At 39.9% G+C, this 23,639-nt stretch overlaps 1 protein-coding gene across 1 annotated transcript in view; it reads right to left on the bottom strand.

Moving 5' to 3' along the window:
• Positions 1 to 1,748: 1,748 nt before the first annotated feature.
• tmem198aa (transmembrane protein 198aa) overlaps positions 1,749 to 23,639 on the bottom strand; it is a 41,844-nt gene continuing 19,953 nt past the window's right edge. The window contains exons 2-7 of the mRNA XM_074695676.1: positions 21,374 to 21,614; positions 11,672 to 11,910; positions 11,336 to 11,548; positions 10,502 to 10,625; positions 3,591 to 3,895; positions 1,749 to 2,233 (exon numbers count right to left, since the gene is read on the bottom strand). Of these exons, the coding sequence (XP_074551777.1) occupies positions 2,084 to 2,233; positions 3,591 to 3,895; positions 10,502 to 10,625; positions 11,336 to 11,548; positions 11,672 to 11,910; positions 21,374 to 21,512 (1,170 nt within the window). The 5' untranslated portion in view covers positions 21,513 to 21,614 and the 3' untranslated portion in view covers positions 1,749 to 2,083. The remainder of the gene's footprint in view (positions 2,234 to 3,590; positions 3,896 to 10,501; positions 10,626 to 11,335; positions 11,549 to 11,671; positions 11,911 to 21,373; positions 21,615 to 23,639) is intronic.

Below are 23,639 nucleotides of genomic sequence, written 5' to 3'. Positions count from 1 at the left end.
ACAAGATTCACAAAGTTGTACGATAAATGTCACAAACTGCACTGAGGTCACTATTAACACTGAGGTTTTGATATTCCTCTGCTGCAGACGGTTGATTGGTTTTATTTTCATCGTTACGACTTCTTCTGCGTCTTTTTCTGGTCATGTTTTATGCACACTGGGACCAGCGAAAAATAAACTTGTCTGAGGTTTTCACGTGACGACAGAGACACACTGCAACACGGACACATTGGAAACGATTACACAAGGATTTTCATGCAGGAATGGGTTATGTTAAAAATGATTGGTCCTCCAGTGCCAAGTCCTCCTCCAAACACAGAATCTTTAACCTCAGAATGTAAAACCAAGTGGATGTAAGGGAAGTCTTAAAAGAAAGGTAGCGTCTAAGTCAGGAACAAATCTCTGTTTTAGTAAAACTTTAATACATTCCTTTGTATTTTTGGTCATCGATTTGAAGTTTGTGGCATATTTAAGCTCTAACTTGGATATTGGTAGTTGAGGAACATACATAGAGAGGTTCAACTGAAAAAAAAAGGTTCCTTTGTATCAAAAACACATCCTGAACCAAATCCTTTACCTTCTGGATGCTGAATACAACATTATAAATCTTCACACTGCAAAGCAAATTACAGGCAAATGCATGGACACACAGACATATGCACACACCAACAGCAGGTCTGAAAAAAGAAGGTCCAGTAGTAAACATTAGAGGGTGCCATTTGCAAATGCTTTCATCCTTTCACTGTGCCTCATCCTCTACAAAACATCATCCTCACATCAAACCACCTTCATTTCTCTTCACTTAGGATTTCATCCAAATAAATTCACATTTTTAACCAGGCCAGCACAGGGGGTAGGCAAGGAGAGAGACAGATACAGCATGTTCTACATACATTAAAATAAATCCCCCTCTCCTTGGTCAGCATTTGGTACGATCCATCACTTGCCAGAGGGCTGGTATGTCCACTCGCACGTGCAAACACACTATCTTTGACATTTTTCTGGCATATGTGGTCTCCAAAAACTGTAAGAAAGAAAGGTTTAATCTCTCAAATCCTGTGGTGACCAGTATCAGGAATCAGTTTCTTGTTCCTAAACAAATGATGCAAATATAGATATTCTTTTAGGATAAGATGAGGAGACCGGACATGTCAGCAAACTGGATTACCAACAGTAGCTTGTGATGTTTGAAATCAGGAAAATAAAGGGAGGTAAAGATGTCTCTCCGGTATGGGTCCTTGGTTTAAGACATTTGCCGCCTGAGGGCGGAGGAAAGTGACGAGAGGTAAGCGGAAATAGCAGGCATCGACATCTGGAGTGTTAACTGTAGAGACACATAAAAACTGTCTTCGGTGTAAACTGTTTGATTCATTACAAACCTGAAAAAAAATCCCTGTCATCTTGCAGTGATATCGGACTTTTGCTGCGATGTGGAGACAACATGTTGACTTGATAAACACCTGACGTCATGCGATGTCTTCCTCAGTAGAGAAAACGTTGGAGCAGAGCTGCCTTTCTGTTGCAGTGTTAGCTGTGTTCGCTGTTTTTTTTCAGTTTCCTCCTCTTAATGGAATCCTTGAGGAACAATGTTTATGTTCGGTCGTCAAAGTGTTTTCAAGGCGTTTTTTCTTGAGGGCAGTGCTACCTTGACTCCAGGTAAGTTGCATTTTGAAATGTTGTACTGATGTTTCTTTGCTGAAATGTGCCAAAAATCACTATTTATGGCTCAAAGGAACACAATTTTTGTAAAAATCCAAATGTTCAAAAGAAATATTTCAATGATCCATGACCTGATCGGCCTAAAAGTAATTACACAAGAGGCCTGAAGTCAGTCGCTATGACGAGTGAAAGGGATCTCTTCTTGAGTCTTGACATTCAGAACAGAACTGGATGGAACAACAACCAAAATCAGAGCAGGACTGACACAAACCACCTTGGAGGCAAAGCGACTTTCAGTCTGTGGACAGGCAGTTGAATGTTGGCACAGTCAGGGTAAAGTTTCCAACTCTTTACTGAGACAGTAATTAAGTATCCTTGTGCGGTTTTCTTCGATGTACAGTTGGGTTGTGTGCATTTCGCTGACTCAGATACGGACTGGGGGTCCACTGGGGGCTGTGAGGGGCACTTGGGAGCCACAGTCATAGTCGAGTTCCCCCATCCTGGTGCGGCTCATTCGACTGTGGGAGTATGCTCGCCGGTCTGTTTGTCTGTCCCTGAAGCTCCTGATGTAGCTCTGAGGATGGACAGATGAGAGGGTCAATAAGTAACGGTAGGTATACAAAATAACTTTGGCACAATGACTCAAAACTCATAGGTATGCACAACATTTTTTTAAAGGTAGGGTCTGCAGGAGTTTTTGTTACTTGTTAGTAAACACAAATCCAAACTGGGCTACTCCTTCTTGGATCAGTGCCAGCGGCAGCCCACACCCACTACCTCCAACCATGACTACTTGAACACACTCACTAGTCCAGCAACCACCTGCAGCATCATGTTTCTACGTGGGAGAGACTCGAGAGCTGTGCACCTGACTTAGCATGTTAGCACAAGCTAATCACAGGTATTTGACACAAAGTAACCTCGCCCCGTGCTGCACTTAAAGTGTCCGAAAATGAAAGTCGAGCCAAGCTACACCTTTGTTTTTGAAAAAACTTGATGTATTTGGCATTTTGTTTCACATTGCTTGTGTTTTTCTTTCTCTTGGCTACGTACACTATCCTAGCCCCTCAGGATAGCTTCCTCCACTCGTGGTCATCAACACAAAGTCATGTGCTTACTGTGGTCTCGATAAAGGCTGTATTATGCTTCCAACATAAACTCAATGCACGGAAATGAGACGTACAGAATCAGCATGAGAGAAGCGCACGTGGCTTTTATACTTTTTTAACATTCGGCACAGCATCCTTTCCCAAAATGCACATTCACCACTTTACTAAACTAGAGTAGAATTATTTACACTGTTTACATTTTTTTTTCCTCTTCTCTGCCAAGTTTGGTCGCAATTTCATGTCCGGAGTGGTTCATTACACAGGTATAACGGTGATCTCTGCGTGATGAATCACATAAAGTACTTTGTACTTCAGATGCTGGGAGCTCCTGATTGTCTGCATGGAGATATGTGGAAATTAGAGAGTTTCGGAGGTGCGTGATGTAGAAGTTTTCTACGTAAAAGTAACCTTGCGAGGGGGCAAGGCTGCTAAAATGACATCATCTGTTCCTCGCTGACACGTCAAGCAGAAACCAAGCTTAATTATCCACCAGGAAACGTCCTGATACAATCTAAAACATCAACATACAGGTAGAGGAGGGGGCTGGGGCAGACACTGACATGCACATAGAAGCTCATAGGAAACAATTAAGTGGAATTATTCCTGGAAAAGTTGACATTCTATTTTTTTAGAAAAATTCTGCAGACTCTACTTTTAACTAAGTGCTTGGTTATTCATTTATGTTTTCTCTTAGTTAAGAACAAAAAACAACAAAAGAAATTCTTTTGATCATTTCTTGAAAAACAATCTAAAAGCAGAGCTTTCTCAGTAAAATTTCAAACTGCATTTCCTCAAAGCACTAATGAGGATTCTTCTTCCTACCGGTGACAGCACGTCTCCGTCAAAGCGCCTCTTGGGGTTAGATTTTCTGTGGTAGCCCGGCTCGGTCTGGGGCGGGGGGACTTTGGGAGGCTGAGAGCCCTGGGCCTGGTGGTGAGGATGGGATGCTGGTGGGTGGTGGTACTGCTGGTGGTGGTGGTGGTGATGGGTGTGAGCTTTTTGCTTGATGGTGGTCTTCTGGGTTTGCCGTTTCTTCTTCTTCTTGTTCTCCTTCTCCTTTTTCAGCCGCTCTTCCCGCTGTTTGATCCGCATGAGCTGGACCCTTCGTTGCTGTCGGCTGAGAACCACTGGAGGGAAGGGATCAGAGATGAGAGATTTGTGAGACGGAGAGAAGGACAAATGGATAATAATTGGGGATTTAGAGCTTTCAGAGAGAAAAATACAGCTCGTACTGAAGATCACTCAGAGTGACGACTAAAGCGAGACAAGCCTTCAGCCCGTTTATTTATATATGTTTTAATTAGCATCTGAGTGCTGGTGGAAAGTCATCACTATGGAGATTATTGTAACGGTATGAGAGATAGACAGGAAGGGAAACCATATACATCCACTTCCCGTCCTTCACGCAGTCTGATGACTGTACAGAGCTGCTCAGTCCCCTGACATATTGTGAGTGGGTGACTGTGTTTGTGTTATTTTCACACCCACCCCAGCAAAGGATGTCCAGAATCCATCCTGTCTTGCTGTCCAGTAATTACACGGACAACTATTTTTGGATTTAGTAGTTTGTCAGCACTTTGATTCAGCTGTGTTTGGGATTTGCTCCGTGTTCATTATGTTGGGTCACAAGCAAAACCCTGCTGATCTCCACCAACACATGACGTACTGCATGCATCACAGTTACTGTGTGTGTGTGTGTGTGTGTGGATGTGTGTGAGTGGGTGTGGAAGTGTTATGAGGTCTATTGTTGTTTCTTTGTGCAGGCGGACAGCTAACGAGGCACCATCTGCCAGGGAAACTGCTTAATGATACCCCCCCTTTTCTTTTCCTCAGCTCACCCCACCGCAGGCCTCTCCAGCTACATGCTACTGTGTGTATGTGTGTGAGTGTGTGTGTTTCCACATCCTTATACCCTTATGAGAACCATTGTGAGATTAAGACCTTGTGGGTATGGAAAGTGTGTTTTCCTTCATTTTTTTTCTCAGAGGGATTCATTGTTCTGGTTTAGGTTTTGCTTTTACTGGTTTGGGGGATTCTTATAAGTATAGAAACACAAATTTGTATGTTTTTTTTTTTTTTACATAAGAAAAGGACAAAGCAAACACGTGTATGCTAATTCTTTCACGCAAGGTCCCACACACCATTCAATGGGTTAACAGACGGATGCTTTTCCTCACTGCTCCACTCGGCCGCCCTGCTTTCCCGTTGTGCCCCAGTTAATCACCCTTCCCCCAGATCCCCTGCTCCCTCTGTTTGCCTTCTCTCTTTCTCAGCCCTGTGTTCTCTGCCAATACAGGGCTCGTTGCCACTGAGAACCCTTTTAGCAGCTAAAGACTTCAGAAAAAAATCTGACAGCAAAGTACATCTATGATTCACTTATACAGTGTTGGTACATAAATAGAGGTTTCTAAGTGATGCAGTGATGACTCCGACTGACCCCACTCTTATCTCAGAGCTGCAGAGTGCAACAACATTCAGTTTTCTCGCTTGAGTCTCCTCCATCTTTCAGTATTGTTAAAAAATCTTTTACTGTTTATGATTGTTTATTTCAGTGTAACGGGTTTGAAGAGAGATGTTGTTTGCCTTCAGAGTGAGTGATAACAGTAATACAGACCAGTATGTGCTCAGTACATTACACAGTTTGTGACATGGTGTCAGGGTAGCACTGGCTGAGACTTTAGAGACTAGGTTTGAAGTTTTTTCGGATCATAAACTTTATAAAACCATGGACAGGAGGTTAGCTACTCTGAGTAGGGCCAAAATATTTAGAGCTCCCCCTGGTGACTAGCTGTAGTAATAGTCTTAAATCATACCTCTTTTATTTTTATTTATTTATTCATTCTTTTTTATTTATTTAATTTCTTTTTTTTAAAATATTTCATATTAATATTTTTATATATAAAAATATTAATATGAAATATTAAATATAATATAAATATAATACAAATATTTAAATATTTCAACTATGGTTGCAAAGGGTGGACTTTTTTTTAAATTTGTTTTTCTTTTTGTGATTTTCAGGAAAGTTTCCTTTAATTTTCATGGGAATATTAACTTAGGAATAATGTAAATTTTCAGGGTTTTGTTGGTGTCCACAAGAAATTTTGGCTTGTAAATTTTGAATATTTTTTTTCCTTATAATCAACTTCAACGAGGTGCAAAAAACAATTTTGGTTAAAACAACTCAAATCAATGCAAATTCAACTGTGTAAACTTGAATCACGTGTGCAAATAATACCAAGCACATTGTTCATCGTCTATCAGTACTTCACCAGGCTGTAGTGTTTACATTAAGACAACATTTCTGGATTTGGAGTCTAGAAGTCCTATCAAGGTAAGTTTTGATGACAGTATTGAGGTAAATATATTTGATGGTACGGTTTAACTTTAAATAATTTGAGTTAAACTCAAAGATTCTCTTCAAAATATGGATCATTTTTAGAGGTTAGCCATGACAGACTCAGTTAGGGATATGTGATTGGTCATGTGGTCCAACAAACTAAATCACTCCTACATAGACAAAACATCAGCATCCTTTGAGACCATTAATCGTATAATAAATGGAAGTTAGGGGTTTCCCATATCATATCCTCTACAATATTAATATACAATCATGTTTTTGACAATATAAATTTGTCATTTCGTGATATTTACAGTGCAGAGAAGCAATGACGTATGACGCTCCCTGTTGTAATGACCAAGAGCATAAGTAGCACAGCAGCATCAACATTAGCATGTTAGTATCGGTGCAATTTTTTTTCCTCTACGACGGACATGTGGTCAAGCTGAACGTCTGAACCCTGTATCAGCATTACCCCTAATTCACACACATAAAGCATGAGCGCCCCACAGCGCAGGGCAGCACCCACAGCAGCTGGATATCCGAGATCACAAGATCACAGGAGAACCGCATGTTCCTGCAGGAATCCACCCATGACAACATACTTTCATGGTCATTAATTAGCATGTTAAGCTCATCTGGTCCTCCTTAAACTTCAGCACTTTCAGTCCATACCTTCTCCTTTCTGTTGGTGTCCTTATAGAAAGAATGTGTTGTGTCGTATAGAATTATTTAGTTTTTTACTTTCAACAATAACTTTTCCTCCTCCAAAACTTCCTCTGGATCTGACCCACTTCATATGTTTACATTTCAAGCTTGTGTAGTGGTAGTAAATGATTTTAAAAGTGGCTTCCATACTGTGTGTGCAATAAAAATGCTGTTATTCACAAGCAGAAACCACTAATAATAAGTTTTTCTTTTCCTTTTCCTTAAAATATTGTGCTATAATTCTAAGGCTATATCGCCCACTCCTAATGGACGTAGACTCCCTGACATCACTTGCTTGCTCTGAAACTGAGTTTTGAAGCAAAACAGCTGGAGCGGCCGTATTGGAAATGGGGCAGGCTTTAAGTATCCAAATTTACAGCTATAGAGTGCCCATCAGTCATGTGAGCTGAGCTGTGCCTCTGATTGGGTGAACGCGCATTACTAATTTATTTTAAACCACTGAGTCAGAAAGCAATTCACCCTCATACTGTGTGTGACGACAGTGAAATTAGTGTTTCAGACAGGAAGCAATTTTTGCACCAGGCTGTAAATATGGCTATTTCCGTAAAAACAGCTTGTTTTGGCTCAGTATGTATGTGACTTCCAGTACTCGAGAAACAGCAGATTTTAGCACTTCCACATTGTCTCATTTTATTTTATTATATTCAGACTGGAGGTTGCCGCTTGATTAAGAATGTATTTTAGCTTCAATTTTCACAGTAGGAAAGGATGGAAGTGTGCTATCCATATTGATATAAAGTCATTGGTACAAAGTATGAAAACTTGAGAGGTGCCATTTAACTTTTTGAGCTCTGCCCTCTAAAGCAAAACACCAAGCTCCAAATTGCTGGACACATGCAATCATGTGCGGTCTCAAACTATGACATCTCGCCATTGTTGCATGTCTGTAAGATCCTGTGTGTGTATTTTTTGGCCTACACATTTATAAATGTATAAATAAATGAATAACAATGACTTTTTTTTCAGGATTGATCAAGTTTCTTCTGTCTTCTCCCCAAAGCATGTTGTTTCATCATAATGAGTTAAGTTTTTCAAGCATCTCTCTCCCTCGAACAAAGCCATTTCTCCTGAATTTTGGAGAATTGATTCCGTTGCACAACAGCAGTTTTTGCCTGCCCTTTCCTTCTTCCTGTCTGAATCCATTTCTAGCTCTCACTCCCCCACACACACACAATTGTACATTTTTTAAAATAGCACCAAAAAGCTTCCTCTATCTCTTTGCCCACACCCTCTGACTGGAAGCCATGGCAGCTGGCTGTTTAATCCCATTATTTGAGGCCATGTGTGACTTCTTCTAAGACACTATAACTCAGCACGTCACATGCCAGCAAAGATCAAATGTAGGACTTAATGTGTGTGCCTCTGCAAATAAACGAGATGTGGGTGTTTCAATTTAAGTTGTTTGGGTTTCAGGGAGAAACTTTGCCCCTGTGTATTTCTGTCTCTCTCTGTGTGTGTGTGTTGTTCTGAAGTTACGCTGTGTGCTTGTGCGTGTGTGTGATCTCGCCATCTGTGTTGTGGCTGCTTTCAGAGAAGGCAGTATCCCATTCTGCTGACAACACTCATGTTCAGACTCCCACACATATAGACACACACATTTGTTTCTGCTATTGTAATGGCTGAGACTCTTTAAGCTTCCATTGAACTGACTGTTTAATGAACAAGGACAGATTTTTCAATCATTTAAAATGGTACCAGCTTGTGACAGTGGGAGCTTCATCATTTATCCACGCAGCTGACACGATTTCAAAGCAACTAAGATTAAATGTTCAATCAAATTAAAAAACAAACAGGAGATGTGCATCAGAAAAATACATTTGTGTTTAATCCAGCCTTAATGCACACTTTCAGCTTGTGGGTGTAGCACCAGTCTTCCCTTATTACACAGCCATTGCTATGGAGATGGGTGATAAAACTGTAACTTGACTTCAAAGCTGCACTCCAAAGTTGAACCCTATCAAAGATCCAAACTCCAATATTAAGGCTGAAAAACAGACCTCGCAGATTATCCCTCCCTGCCTGAACACATTTCTGATTTAAGCTTGATCAAACATATTCCTAAACCTTTTTCTAACAGGTCTGCGTCGGCCTCAACTGCCGCCTGTGGCTCACATTACCATGAAGTTAGAGCGGACACGGGGAGGTGAGCACTGCCTCTATTGATTCAGCTGTTTCAGAGCACATCCAATTTTCTAAGTTAGAGAAAACTAAGGCTGTGTCTGAAGTTAGCTGTGTCTGACTTTACTTTAAACATTTAAATAAGGATACATTTCATTAAGATCCTCCATCCATCTGTCTTTGTCACTCCTCAAAGTTTCAGACACTGTCTCCTCTCTACTGTCCTTAGAATTTGTGAGTTTTCTAAACCTGCTGTAGCAGCTTGGACCTGCTTTTTCATGTCACCCTAACCTCAACTCCCACTTGCAAACTTGTCTGCCAGAGTCTGAATTTGAGTCCTCAGTCCTGTTGCCAGAAAATGAATCATGATGGCTACTTATTCTTAGACACACTCACCAAACACTTTTTTTAGGCATACCTTGATAGTAACACGCCTAGAGTGCTGCTCACTAGATTTTTCCTCCTTTTCAGGCCATTCACTGTAAATGCTGGAGATTTTTGTGTGTGAAAAGCCGTTTCTGAAAGACTCTGAGCAGCCCATCTGATACCAGCAACCACGCCACATTCAAAGTCACTTAAAGGTAGGGTCTTCAGGATTTCCTGCAAAAATAAAATGCCAACTTTTATGGGAATAATCCTGCTCAATCGTCACATCTGAGCCTCTTTATATGTGTGTCAGTGTCTGTGTCTGCCTCAACCCCCCTCCTCTGCCTGTTGATTTTTTGGTTTTGTCAGGACGTTTCTGGGTGAAGAGCAAGGGTGAAATGCCAAATAGATAAATATTTTTCCTAAATGATGGGAAAGCTTGGCTCCACTTTTACTCGCTTTCAGGAACTTGAAGAGCAGCAAGGGATGAAGAGCAACGTGAGTTAGCTTTATGCTAACCAGGTATGTATCAAATATGTGTTTAGCTTGTGCTAACATGCCAAGTCAAGTGCACAGCTCTCAAGTCTCTCCCACATAGAAACACAATGCTACAGGTGGTCGCTGGTCTAGAGAGCGTGCTCCTGTAGCTTTGATTAGAGGCAGTGGGTGTGGGCTACCGCTGGCACTGAACAAGTAACAAAAATCCCGCAGACCCAACCTTTAAATTACCTTTTTCTCCATTCTGATGCTTTGTTTGTACCCCAGAAAGTAGTTTAGTTGCCGCCATGTGGTTGGCTGATTAGATATCAGTGTTTACAATCAGTTTAACAGGTGTTCCTAATAAAGTGGCTGCTGAGTGTTTTGTACAATCACCAACAAAGTAAGCCATTAAACTTTTGAAGAGTAAGATATTTAATCTTAAAGAAGGACTAACAGGGACTGGAGAGTTTTAGATTATGTGTTGTTTTTGTTAGGCTACTATTGTACAAGTTGTTTTTGATTATACTTTTCTCCGAAGGAAACAGGGCAGTATCTCAGAATGATAAAATATGAAGTATTACATCCTGCAGCACAGAGGTAAAAATCAAAAAGATAGCAGAATATTAAATCCAGAGCTACTGTAACACATCTGCAGGAAGGGATAGATTTTAAAGTTATAGATGGCTACAGCACTTCTCACCTTCTGTGTGGGAAAATCCTTCTGCAGTGACTTTCCATTGGATCAGCACTCCCAGTAAGGCCAGGACAGGCCACACCCCCAAGATGACCCAGGTAAACCAGCACACTGGCCTCTTGGGTGCCACCTGCAAAGATCACACTTGTTGTTATTGTATAAAATATGCTCATTCAACTTATACTCGCACTCTGTTCCAGACACAGACAGGTATCATTGATCTGCTGAAAATTTAATAACTGTTTGAAAAAGTTGATATTTTTTCTTATTTTTTTGTCATGGAACATTAATCATCCCTTCGCTTTCTTTTAAAATCATCATCAACATAAATCAGTCTCCTACCTGAGTCAATCCAACCATCCAACAAAGTATGTTTAAGTTTTTCCCCTACAATCCAATCGATTACGACTTTGAGAGAAATAATCCAGCAGTTAAATCAGGAGCTGAGCTGATTACAGACTGTTTGTTCACTGACGCTGGCTGATTGTACGGTACCTGATGTACCTTCATGTGAAGTCATGCCAACATTTAGATTATATGACTCACTGTTCAGAGACAGACAGGCGGATATTTCATTAAAGAGATTTTGCTCCAGGAGGAGCAGCTATCTCTTCAATCAGACTGATTTTTATTCAGCAGTTTCACGGTCTGCACGACTGTTTTATGGCCACATTGAATTTTTAAATGTTTGCATTAGTGTGATTATGCGCTCTGACTTACGACACTGGCTTTAACTAGCCGAGACCGACCAAGATAAACAACCTGATGCTGAACCCCTGTCAAAAAATACAGAGCGTTAAACCACACAAAACAAACACACACACACATGCACAAGCTTACCCTCAGTCTCTCGTAGATGTAGTGCACCAAAGCAAACAGCTCTATAAAGTAATCCACGGTGACGGTGATGATGGCAGAGCCAAATGTGGCAGTGGAGAGGGTGACAAAGCAGCGCTGCCACTGAAGAGTGAGGACGGCAAATAAAGTCCCAGAGCCCAGGAGGATACCCAGAGGGACCCAGACTGTTCTCGGATGGTAGAACTCCTCCATCGCCTTCAAAATAAGAGAGAGGGGGTTCAGTTTTGTGTGTTTGGTGTAGTATTTACAGCCGAAGCATCAGGAAAAAGACGTGCAACAAAAAGGACTTAAGATGCAATGTTTGAAATGTTCCCTCACCACAAGTGAAGCCACTCCGACCAGCAGGCCCAGCAGCAGGCCCACCATAAACAGCCCCACACTGCGGACCAACATGGTCACAAGGCCACACAGCGTCCCGATGCCCAGGCCGATGCCCACTGACGCCTCAACGCTGAGCTGCGTGTCCATCACCCTCTCCTTGTAGCACAGCATAAAGATGACCACAGAGCCGAACATGAGGCCTGTGAGGAACAACACGGCCTTGAAGCATCGATAGCCTGAAAGAGAGAAGAGGAACAGACCACGGTGAGGCAGCTGGGCTCCCTGTGACTAATGATCTCATTTTAATAAAACGCTCATGCTTTATTGTGCTCTCATGAGCCATTAAAACAACTTTTGGTTTGTGTAGATGTTAAGATAATTGGATACTCTTTCTTTGCCGCTCTTCATAAATCTGAGCCGTTTTCTCAGACTCTGAAGTACATAAAAGAAACTCTGTTAGCTCAGAGCTTCATCTTTTAAATCTGCAGCTTTTGCACAAACAGCTGCCGTGTACAATCCAGTGCAAGTGGAAACAACCACAGCTCCCAGGTGTCCACTGAAGGCTGACTCCAATAGCTATAAAATCATTATTTAAGATGTATTTGAATCACTATTTTCACAGCTTAATTAATCATGTTTACAGCCTGATGCAGAATCGTTTTGGTCTCCATACCTCAATTTGTTTGTAGAAACAACAACTTTTTGAACAGATTATGAAAAAGAGGTTTGCATATTTAAGGGTGTAGCTCTTTGGGCTCCCCAGCACCTCTTCAGGCACTGACTGGCAAAGTCACAGAGGCGCCATTCATGTCCCTACGTCTATGCATAACTTCACCCTTACAGAGCTTTAAAACTGATCATCCTGGGACGCTGGTATGGTCTGGTGGTTAGTCCAGCCTCAAAACCAATCTGCGGCAAATTTCCTGTATGTCACTCCTCACCTTGTTTCCTGCTGTACCCTCTGTACTGCCTTTATGGAAAGCCATTTCAGCATGAAATTGATACCAGTGAAACCATACTTCAGCTCTACAGAGTACATGTACTCCATTTTGGTTTAGTAGTGCACATGTAGACTTTACTAGCAAAGCAAAATGTGCCACTAATAGTACTAGTAGACTAAAAATGTTCACTAGTGATTGTCCAGTAGCACTGTACAGATTTGAGTTTTTACAAGCAACATTTTCTAAGCCTACTAGTACAACATCTAACACAAAATTGTCTACTCGTAGACGACTTTGCTTTACTAGTGAGGTCTTCTCACGCAGTTGTGTGCCAAAAACCTTTACTATTTAAAGATGCTGTGAGGAGGATCTGTTTTAATTGCACTCCCTCGCCACCTTGTGGCCCGAAGTCTCCGCACACTGTTTTAAATTACTTTTAGTGAGGCACGCGTTTGTTTTGGAATTAAATGGAGATTGGATCAAACAAATTTTCTTTGATCAAGATAACTTTTAACAGGATACAACATGCTGAGGTAAGGTATTTATCAGTACAGTTATGTAGGGCTATGGTTTAAAATGTGACATCAAGACACCGTTGTAGTAGCCGGCTATATGTAGCGCTATCATCAGCCTGGTGCTCCGACGTATCTGAAGGCTAGCGTGACAACAAGTAAACACTGTCAGTTTGTATGTAGTTTAGTAGCTGTTTATATTTAGCGCAGCTGGCAGCCCGGTGCTCTAATGTGTAACGTCAGTGAATCCTGGTTATGTCCTGCCAGTCATCTACCAATCAGAGCTATTAGCTACAAGCTAATTAGCCTTTAGCTCGGGCTCTATCACTCGCCTGTTTATCTTTCTCCTGATCTTTTGTCCTTTTTCTGTCTGACAGACTCCTGTGCCCACCATCACTGTAAAATTAGTCATTGAAAACATTTTTAGCAGAGAAAAACACAGATCTCTGTTTTATTTGTTCTCACTACTAAACTTCATCAGCCAGCATGGTCCACCTGATCTAATATCTGATATCTGATACCCGACAAATACCTAGAAGGAAGCCTTTTTCAAGATCACTTTCAAGCTCCTCATAGCCTCTTTAAACAAAACTTTGGTTTACCGCTTCCACCGGTGAACTTTAAATGTCCTACTAGTAATACTAGTAGACTGATTGTAGTGTACTAGTTCTACTAGTAAAGCCAAAAGAGCCACTAGTAGTATTTTTTTACCTAATGCAAATGAGGACGAGGGATTATTAACAAACACAGCACCCTAATTGGTTGTCACATTTTCAAAAGCCAATGGGAAGCCTGAATTGCCTTTTTTCCCACCTCTTTGGTAACATATAAAGCTCACTAGTAATACTAGTGAACATTTTAAAGTTTCCTACTGGAAATTTTCCATTCTTCTAGAACTACTAGTGACACTTTTTGCTTTACCAGTAAAGTTTACACGAGCACTAGATAACCCAAATTGAGTACATGTACTCTAAAATTGAATACTAGTAGAGCTAAACTATGGTTGATTTCCCTGGTATTGATTTCATGCTCAAATGGCTTTCCATAAGTTAGATGAATTAATAATACATAAAACTATAAACCCTGGTGCCTTTATTTCATTTTGATCCTTTATATAAACACTATTGAGCTAAACTTCAATTTAGGAGTTAAAGGAGTGTAGTTGTCCTCAGGTTATAGAGAAGTTATTGAAAATTAATGAATGTAATTAAATCCAAACAGAAAGGATAAAGTGTTTAATGGAGGAACAACAAAGAACAGCAAAGGAATTAATCGCTTTAATTTGGCCTAACAGAAGTGAGTAAAGGAGAATTTCATTTTGCCAGTATTATTACCTCAGTGCAAATACAGATAAGAGAGGATGAACTGTCTCTCTAAACCTTGGTGAAGCTGCTCCAGAGTATGATAATCATTGTATAACCAAAGGTCATCCACATTCATTAGTCAACAGGCTCTCTGAATACAACAGCTGCTCTGTATTGTCCCTCCTGCCCTTGGTTTCGTCTCTCTGTGCATTATTTCCAGTTTTATGCTCGACCAAAAGGCGAAGAAGCTCACCTTATCAGCAGTCTAAATCTTATCCCTGCGTCTGTGTTTATTAATGCCTGTGTCTTCTTATTTTTCGCTCTGTTTTCTTCTCTCTCCATCTGACTGGACCTTGTCTCAAGGGGAACCAACATCGGATTGTTATCTTTGTGTAATCAGGCGTTGCACAGCCAAGGCCACACAATACTCCTCCTCTCATCCAAGCCTCGGTCCACGCGCTTTCCTCATGACCAAGCCCCTCTCTGGTTATCTCAGAAGTCTGACACTAAGTACAGAGAATTGACTTTGTCAACAGCCACCACAGATTGTCAGGATACTGAATAAGATAGTCTCTATCAATCAGAAACTGCTTCCTGAAATATGAGTCAAATGCTCATCCTCAGTCTGTTTCCTTATCCACTTGCTTCCTTTCCTTCTCCTCTTCTATTGTTCCACTGCTCAGACCTCCTACTCCTCTCTTTTGTTCCTCATCGCTCCAGCCCTCACACCCTCCCTCCCATCTGTTCACTCTGGCTGATCCAGCTCTTGCCCCCCTTCCTCCTTTCCTTCCCTCACTCCTATTTGGTCTCATCCATCACTCATCATTTCTGCATCAACTTTATTTTTTCCAGCCTGAAAGCAAAAGACGGTTAACCTTTCATCTCAAAAACATTCATTTGAACAAATTCTTATATCGCGAGAGGCATCAATCAGCAGGGAAACTCAATTTGACTACTGAGAACAGAGGAGATGTAGCTCTTCCCTGATGCTTTCTGAATGTAACAGTGGGGCTTCTGTGAAATGTCAACAATACGCGTTGTGCATAGTTATCCTGTTTGGTTTTAGAGCAGCATGTGGCGCCGTGAGTGAAATTGCACCTCTTCATCTCCTTTTTTTGTCAGAATCTGCTGACGCACAAACACACAAACAGATAACAGATGTCGAAAACCTGAAGTGCTTATGATTTTGTAGAATAATGGTGCTATTTCTTCCCATGATTTGACACTCAGCTGTGTATTTCAATAAACTTTAGACCCACTACAGTCAGTCAGAGCTGGTGTTAAGTGGAGAGTTCCAAACACATTGATTTACTCTCAAGATAATGAACTTGCAAACTGAAACCGTGGTATTGTTTGGCTCAAAGCAAAGACGTTTAAGAGGCGAGACGACAACGACTTCAAGGGCGACTTGACATTTTCTTCTGTCCTCCAGGTGAGGATGAACAAAAGCAATTTTTTCTTCTTTATTCCTCCACCAAGCTTCATGTTTGTGTTCTTGCTGAACACTGTCATCCCTTTACAATAGAGTTGTTGGGTAACTTGTTTGTAATGCAGGAGCTGATGCTTTACCAGGACAGATACAATGAATGTTAATAACGTCTGTTCACTTCAGTGAACCTGTGTCTGTGTATTTGTATGCAACTTCGCTGTTCAGGGCGACAACATACATAAATATTTATCTAAAAGCAGCCAAGGATCGTTTCCCAAAAACTTTGATTTGACCCGTCATCTGGGGCCGACAATTTTCTGTTTTATAACATCTCATTTTCCTCAAGTGATTCACATTTTTGTTTTGTTGTTAGTGTTTCTGGGAATTTATAAAGAGCTGGAATCGACCTCAAGTGAACACTAGAAGGGCAGATGTGATTTTAAAAGTTGCTACTTAAAGACCCAGTGTCTAGAAATAAGAATTCTAGCAACTGAGCACTGAGCGTTCAGATTTTAGAATGAGCCCATCTGCCGCAAAAACATCACATCACTAAGTGACGGAAGTCTTTGCAGATCAAACAAGATCTTGAAGATGACATCATTTATTCTAATCATCATGATGGGCGTTGATGTTGCAGGACATGTCTCATAGAAAGCTCCAGAATCAACCTCATAACCCTCTGATACCATCTCTGTACTGTTTTACAGTAAAAGACAAATACACCTCTGACTGTCAAACATAGAAACAGTTAAGTTTGTTGGACTATACCATAAACAATAAAAAAATGCAGTTTAGTATGAAATAGAAAAGCAGTCAGAGAGCGTAGACATCCACCAAGCATTTTGTGATTGTCATCAACACCTAAGTCCTACTTTAATGTTATACTCCCTTTCACCAAACTGTCTGATACAATTTGGTGATGGTTGCAGGTTTGTACTAACATTTTGTTTCCTGACGGTGTTGAAAATTATGATGACCCAGTACATATTTTCTATTCCAGATCTTAGAATCCAGAATATTGCCAGGATCTGGATCATACTTTTACATCTGTCAGAAATTATGGTGACCTTGTCTTGTATTGTTTTGCAAAGCAATCCGAACATTTATGGTGGAGTTATGTACACATATGGTGAAAACGGCACTATCTCACAATGATAAAGAATCCTTTAAAAAAAATCCTTCAGCGTTGTCCTTCAGACTGAACTTTTTCTTGATGACTTCTAGATTGAAACACTACACGGATGTTTACTCTCCTTTAAGTTGTTGTCTGTCTCAGTTTCACATCATTTCTTCCTAATCGGTTTTGATTTACACTAGACATGCACCGATCAATGCCGTTTTCCTTCATTTTGGGGTGATTTGTGATCAGCCCATCCCTACATGTGAAACTGATCTTGCATACCTCCGGGAAGGTCTGGCAGCCATTGTTGCTTTTTGCTCTAAGACATAAAACTCAGGACACTTTATTGGTTGTTTAAGTTATAACATAAAGATCCTATTGTTTCACAAGTATCATTCAATGATTTTCAATAAAATAAGATCGGAACATTGAAGGTTTATGCTGTCAGTTATAAAAAAATAAAAAATAAAAAGTATCGGCAGGTCAGGTTTTTTGAAGATCAGTGATTAGTGATCGGACAGAAAACTGTGATCCGTGCACCTCTAATTTACACCTATGAGGCGGATTATTGTGATTCCACATCCTAAAATATTCTCAATACAAATTAAAATCAAAATAATTAATTAAAATACCCTCAATACTAGTTGTTTGTTCAAAACATCAAAGATGTACTCTCTTTTTCTTCTTCAACAACAACATCAACAAAAACAACGGCCCCATCTCTTCTTCTCCACCTGATGTCTAGGTAGATTTCAGGACCGGTGTATTTCAAACTGAAAACCACGTTTTGCTCTTTCTGTCCCTTAAAATCTGCCACAAACAAACATGGCTACTTGTTATGTCTCCCTCTATAAGCACGACCCATGGTAATACAAATATAAAAAGCTTTTTTCTAACTTAGTGAAAAGAAAACAGAAGTTTAAAGGAGATTACTGAACACTTATTTTAAGATACTTCACATCTCACTTCCACTGTTTCTGTTCAGCAAATTGCTGCCAACTTCTAAACACCCCACCTTTAAAGCAAACAGAAAGTTCTTTGCAGTAGCTTTAAAGAGGATTTAAGTCTCTACTTTGTGTACTCCAGAATAAATAGCACACAAAATGATTTGAGTGCCTGAGTTTGTGTCCAAAACCATTAATTCACAAAACCATTACTGGATTAAATCCTCTGCAACTCTAACTACCAAACAGCTGCAGGTACAGTGAATAAATATCAATATCTGTCAAACATCCAAAAGCAAAACCCTAAGATCAGTTGTACCAGAGCAAAAACACCACATTAAATATTCTCCATCAAATGTCACTGCCTGTGATGTTTTGTCGGGACTCTGATACCTCTGTTGCATTTGTTTTTTTGTTCAATGATCTGACCTCTCATGGGAACGTCCTCTCTTTCTAATCACTCATTGATTACACATTCCTGTAATGACTTTACATCTGAACTCATTACAGCGAGGCCTTAATGCTCCTGATGCAATTAAAAGCGGTCACTCACTGGGAACAAAATTAAACCTCATGTCAGGGGCTAAGTGTCTTGATGTATGAAAGGATGCTCACACACAGTTTGAGTCTGTGTTTGTGCAGGGGGATGAAAATAAAGACGGCAGGCGGTCCTCTTCGTTAAACTCGCTGTGCTTCATTTTTCCTTGATGCTACTGAGAGAAATGGGGCATGTCTCTTTGTAAGAAGCAGGAAGTAACATTTTTTTACAGTCTTGATTTTAAAAATGTCCGACATGTGTTTGGGATGCTGTGATGCAGATTTAAAGATGTGATGTACCTCTAAGAAAACTCAGCAGACTCTAAGTTTCCCATGGCGTCGTCCAATCCATTCATTCACTCCACTCGATTCTGTATGTTAAAAGCACTGCTACAGAAGCCATGTCTGAAGGCCTGAGATTTCAATATTGATTCACACAGCCTGAAAGAAGGCAACCTCTCTGTACTCCTCCTAAATCAATAACTTCATACAGGAACTGAGCAGAGTGAAATAGAAATGACAGAAAAATGATAAACAGTGGAGATTTCAGGGCTCTTTGGCTGCTTGTTTCAGCACTTCCAATTATTTCCCGGCACTAACACATCGAGGAAATATATCACAGCTACATGTCCCTCCTGTGCTGTTTCCATCAGGCTGTCATTTATGCCGCTGGCTGACGTTCACTTCTTCCTTCAATTATTAGAACTGATGCCCGCGTCCTTCCTTATTCATTTTGTAAATAGGTTGTTTACATTGGTGGCATCCTTAAAATGATCAAAGTAGAGCAGATAAAAAAATACCTCCACGGTGGTCGATAAAACATTGGCTGTTTTGTGTCACAATAAAGACTATGATGACAAATACACACATCTGCATCTCAAAGGGTTGTTCATTCAAATATCTGTTTAAGTGCAAAGATAAAGTGTAAAAACATCAATCACATGTTTCTTTTTCTTAAAGGAACACCAAATTGATACATGAGTCTTGGTTGGTTTTTGCAAATGGGATGTTAAGCCAAGAAAAGTGGCCAAAGGCAAAATGCGCTTTGACTGTTTTGAAAGCATAAAAATGAATATATATATATATATATATATATATATATATATATATATATATATATATATATATATATATATATATATATATATATATATATATATATATATATATATATATATATATATATAAGTAATGAGCATTTTTAGACACCTGGGAAAGAGGTGTGAGCTATCACAGACAAACAGGTTTTAAACAAGGATGTTTAAACTAAATGCTTAAATCTCAGCTGGAGTTCAGTTTGTAACACCAATGCTGTTAGCTGCTGCAGTGATTTCTTTTCAAGAGTGTTTAACACCACGACTCAGGCAGACAATCATCAAGCCTTTGTCTGAAACACTTCATTTTATCTGCTGTTGCTTTAAGGCTCTTTTCTTAACCCTCTCCCTCTGATTGGCGGGGAGGCAGCCCTTGGTGTTTGAGGCCAACATATCATAAACCTCTAAGGAGATCCTCATGCGATGATCTTTCTACTTCAGCAAATATCATGAAGATCTTTTGCTATTTTTCAACACCTCTTGGAAAAACTTCATTTTAGTTACTGTCTCTTTAAGATTTCCCGTTCCAAACCTCCCCTCCTCTCTGATTGGCTAGCTTTATGGAGGCCCAATTTAGGGATTCCTGCAACATACACATGTGTAGGAGTTTGACAATTTGCACACATTTGGAGTTGACATCCAGCATTGTTACTTTATACCCATATTCAGAACAAGGGAAATCAGGATACCCTCTCTTTAAAAATTTCCATTAATCTTGAACAGAGGTGTCAAAAGTATTGACATTCATTACTCTAGTAGAAGTATAGATACTAGGGTTTAAAAAGACTTTTGTAGAAGTTAAAGTGTCCACTCACTTCTCTTCCACGGACATCTTCATACTGAGCTACATACGTCTGTTATGTCTTCGCTGAAGTGTGGCCTGATTTGTGTCATGTGTAGGTGTGATGGATCACGTACAAACCAATGGGGTCTTGGAATGGTTTTGCATTTATACATCTCATCCATACACAATCAAATTCACTCTTTCTGGATGACATTATCTCAGCGATTTTAGGATATGTTTTTACTTTTTTTTGGTGTGTCTTTTTGAGCTATGACAAGCTGGAATGAAACGGGAGTAGTGAGATGATTTTTGAAACTTGTGGAGTAGAAAGTCTGAAAATGTAAAGAGTAGAAGTAAAATGTCAGCTAAAAAATGATTACTTGAGTGAAGTAAAGATAGCCAAAATTTTTACTTAAGTATGGTAACAAAGAATTTTTACTTTGTTACTTGACACCTCTGATCGTGACATATGGTCTGAACACAGATGTCTGCTAATAGACGTTGAGAAAAGTCACCCTTAAAACCTCTGAACATCTTTCCAGTCAAGGATCCTGGAAAACACAGTTATGCTCACTCCAAGAGTCAAGGGCATGTTGTTTTCACTAGTGACAAGATAAAGTTTGTCAGCTCTTTATATCTAGATCTATACTCTCTTGCAGTACATTCTGTTGTTTTTCTATCTATATCAGGATAACTCTTCCCCGTGTTTTCAGTTTAACAACTAAGGTGGTAGTTTCATACATTGGAGGTAAGATTATCTTAGTTACTAATGAAGTTATATAAAAAAAGATGTTTACATGGAAACAGCTTCATTACTCTGTAGTGATGGTTCAGCTTGCAGCTGATACTGAGCCACAAGCACAAACTGTATTTAATTATGTAGATGCCAGATTCTGAAATTATGCTTGAGCTGTGCTTTTAATTAAATCCCATTTTTCAGTGCTTTCATTTAACACATGAACACTTTTTAGATACACTTTAGATGTGAGCAGATCAACCCTAATGAGTAGAACTCTGACTGCATTATCACTTACCAAAGAAGCAGTAAATGATGCCAAAAAGGCAGCACATGGAGCAGACCACCGAGGGCACGATCTCATAGCGCCTCTCGATCTCCTGGTCGCACTTCAGCCCCATCTCAGCCAGGCCCAGCAGTTTACTGGTGTACGCCATGTTTGTTCACAGGAAGGAGGGGCAGCGTTATGAGGAGCAGAAGAAGGCAGGGGCGGAGGGGATGGCTGGATCAGTGGGCCTCACCCATTGAGACAAGCACACCTGTGAAAGTGAAGCATTCAAAGAAAGAGTTAGTCAAAGAAGGCAGAATGAAAAGATAGAGAGGGCAGGGATCACTGGAGCTCGTTTAAAATGTTTAGCTGCTGGTGCTGCTGGTGCTGACGGGGCAGTACGAATCATCTAAGCTCCACACAGCCTCTCTTTCAACCTCTCCCGCAGGTGAAACGACCACATCGAGAAAAACTGCAATCCTGGCACCATCATTCACTCGGATTTACAGTTAAGAGGCTGCAACAAATTGTCGCTAACACTTTGGAAGTGCTTGACTTGTAGCTGAAGATCTGTTGCACATACATTAACGTTGCCATGGCAAGATCGACAGGAGCATTTGCATAAATTTGCAAGTGGTGGGAAGTTGTGGCAAGTGTACATGACTGTGGGGAGTGGTATTTCCGTCATGGAAGTACTTTTATTTTATTAAGAGAAGCAATGAGATCTCCTGAAATATATGCATCTGTGCTTGGTTCTAATCTGCTGCAGCTCAAATCATTCACTAAAACACATTAGCATTTACACACGCACTGCTGGCACAGAGGCTGCTGGCTTCAAACTAATGTATGCTACAGAGAAGTGCTGCACTAAGATATAAGATTATTTCTTTCTTTTCTTAATTTAGAATATATCAAACTGTCTTCTATAGCTATTGGGGAAACATGAAAGAATGTAGGTTAAAAAAAAGACATAAGAGCAGCAAAATAATAATAAAAAAATGAAATGAAATTAAATTAAATTATAAAACAAACAAAAAAAAACCCAAACATGACAAAAAAGTTTTAGAAAATTCTATAAATAATAATTCACAATAATTTGATTATTTAATTTAAGAGTAAATATAAGATTTTTTTTCTCCAAGTTAATAAATACAATTTAAAGATTAAAGTGCTAAAATCTTTTTTTTTTTGAATAAAAAGAAAAATAAAGGAAGAAGTGCTAAAAATCTAATTTTAAAGTGTGAAATCAAGATAACACCACAAGCAGCTGAACAGACTATTTTTTCCTTTTCCTTTCTTGCTGTAGACAGAAACAAATCTCTTGAGACATAGATCTATGAGTGTGATACGCAGGCGAAACCTTGTGCTGGAAGAACAAAAGAATAAATTCTTCATCATGTTGCTACAAAGAGCAAAACTTATGAGACAAGAGGGGCGGCACGGAAAACAAATGTATCGTTGCAGGAGGAACAAAAAACAAAATCTGTACTGCAGTCTGTTAATTTTCCATTAAATCATTTCATTTATTTTCCTCCAAACAAAAGAAAACATTATGTATATTAAGCTAATCCAATTTGCTGTTTAAATGAATGTTGTGATTAAATTGCACCAGCGTTGCATTGTGATTACCTAATGTAAATTATTAATCCACTGACTTTAATTGTAAATGTAGCCAGCGGGTAAATGAGGTTTTTGCCTGTTATGAACAATTACGGTTTTTACAGTTCACGTCTCATAACCCACAGCGCAGGCAGTGTCTAACCTTTGGTCTAATGAGGTTTTATGTAGAGATGAACTGCTACATATACAGTTATTCAGCCCAGTATCGACCAGTCTACTCCTAATTGATCTCTTTGGGGCCTTGGGGTCAGTATAAGACACAAAAAGATCAGTTTGGAGAGCGGTGTCAGAGGCAGCCTGCTGCTGGGAGACCTCTGACAGATCCAGTGTGCCCTGGGCTTAAACTCTGTCTTCTTTTGAGAGCATCTTTGCCACCAGCTGACAAAAGACATCACAGTACATCAAAAACACATCAGTGGTGAGAAGGTAGCGAAAGCATATCCAATCAGTTCCAGCGTCAATCATCTCCAAGTTCTCTTATAGATGTATGATGTTAAGATCAGAAAGGTATATGCTCTTTACTGCACATGCTCAACTCAACACAGACACTTATGATAAATTAGAAACCACTCACAAAGCCTCACTCATCTTTGAAAACCTATGAATGGAGAGTCAGTTTAGGTGGCGTAGATTGTGATATTTTACTCCACATCATCATTATTTCAGGTAACAAGCA

Source organism: Halichoeres trimaculatus, unplaced genomic scaffold (assembly GCF_033239565.1).
Source record: "Halichoeres trimaculatus isolate MK-OKI-2021-1 unplaced genomic scaffold, fHalTri1.1 fHalTri1_scaffold_19, whole genome shotgun sequence".
NCBI lineage: Eukaryota > Metazoa > Chordata > Actinopteri > Labriformes > Labridae > Halichoeres > Halichoeres trimaculatus.
Note: the sequence above shows the minus strand (reverse complement) of the source record. Positions and strands in the feature narration are given on the sequence as shown.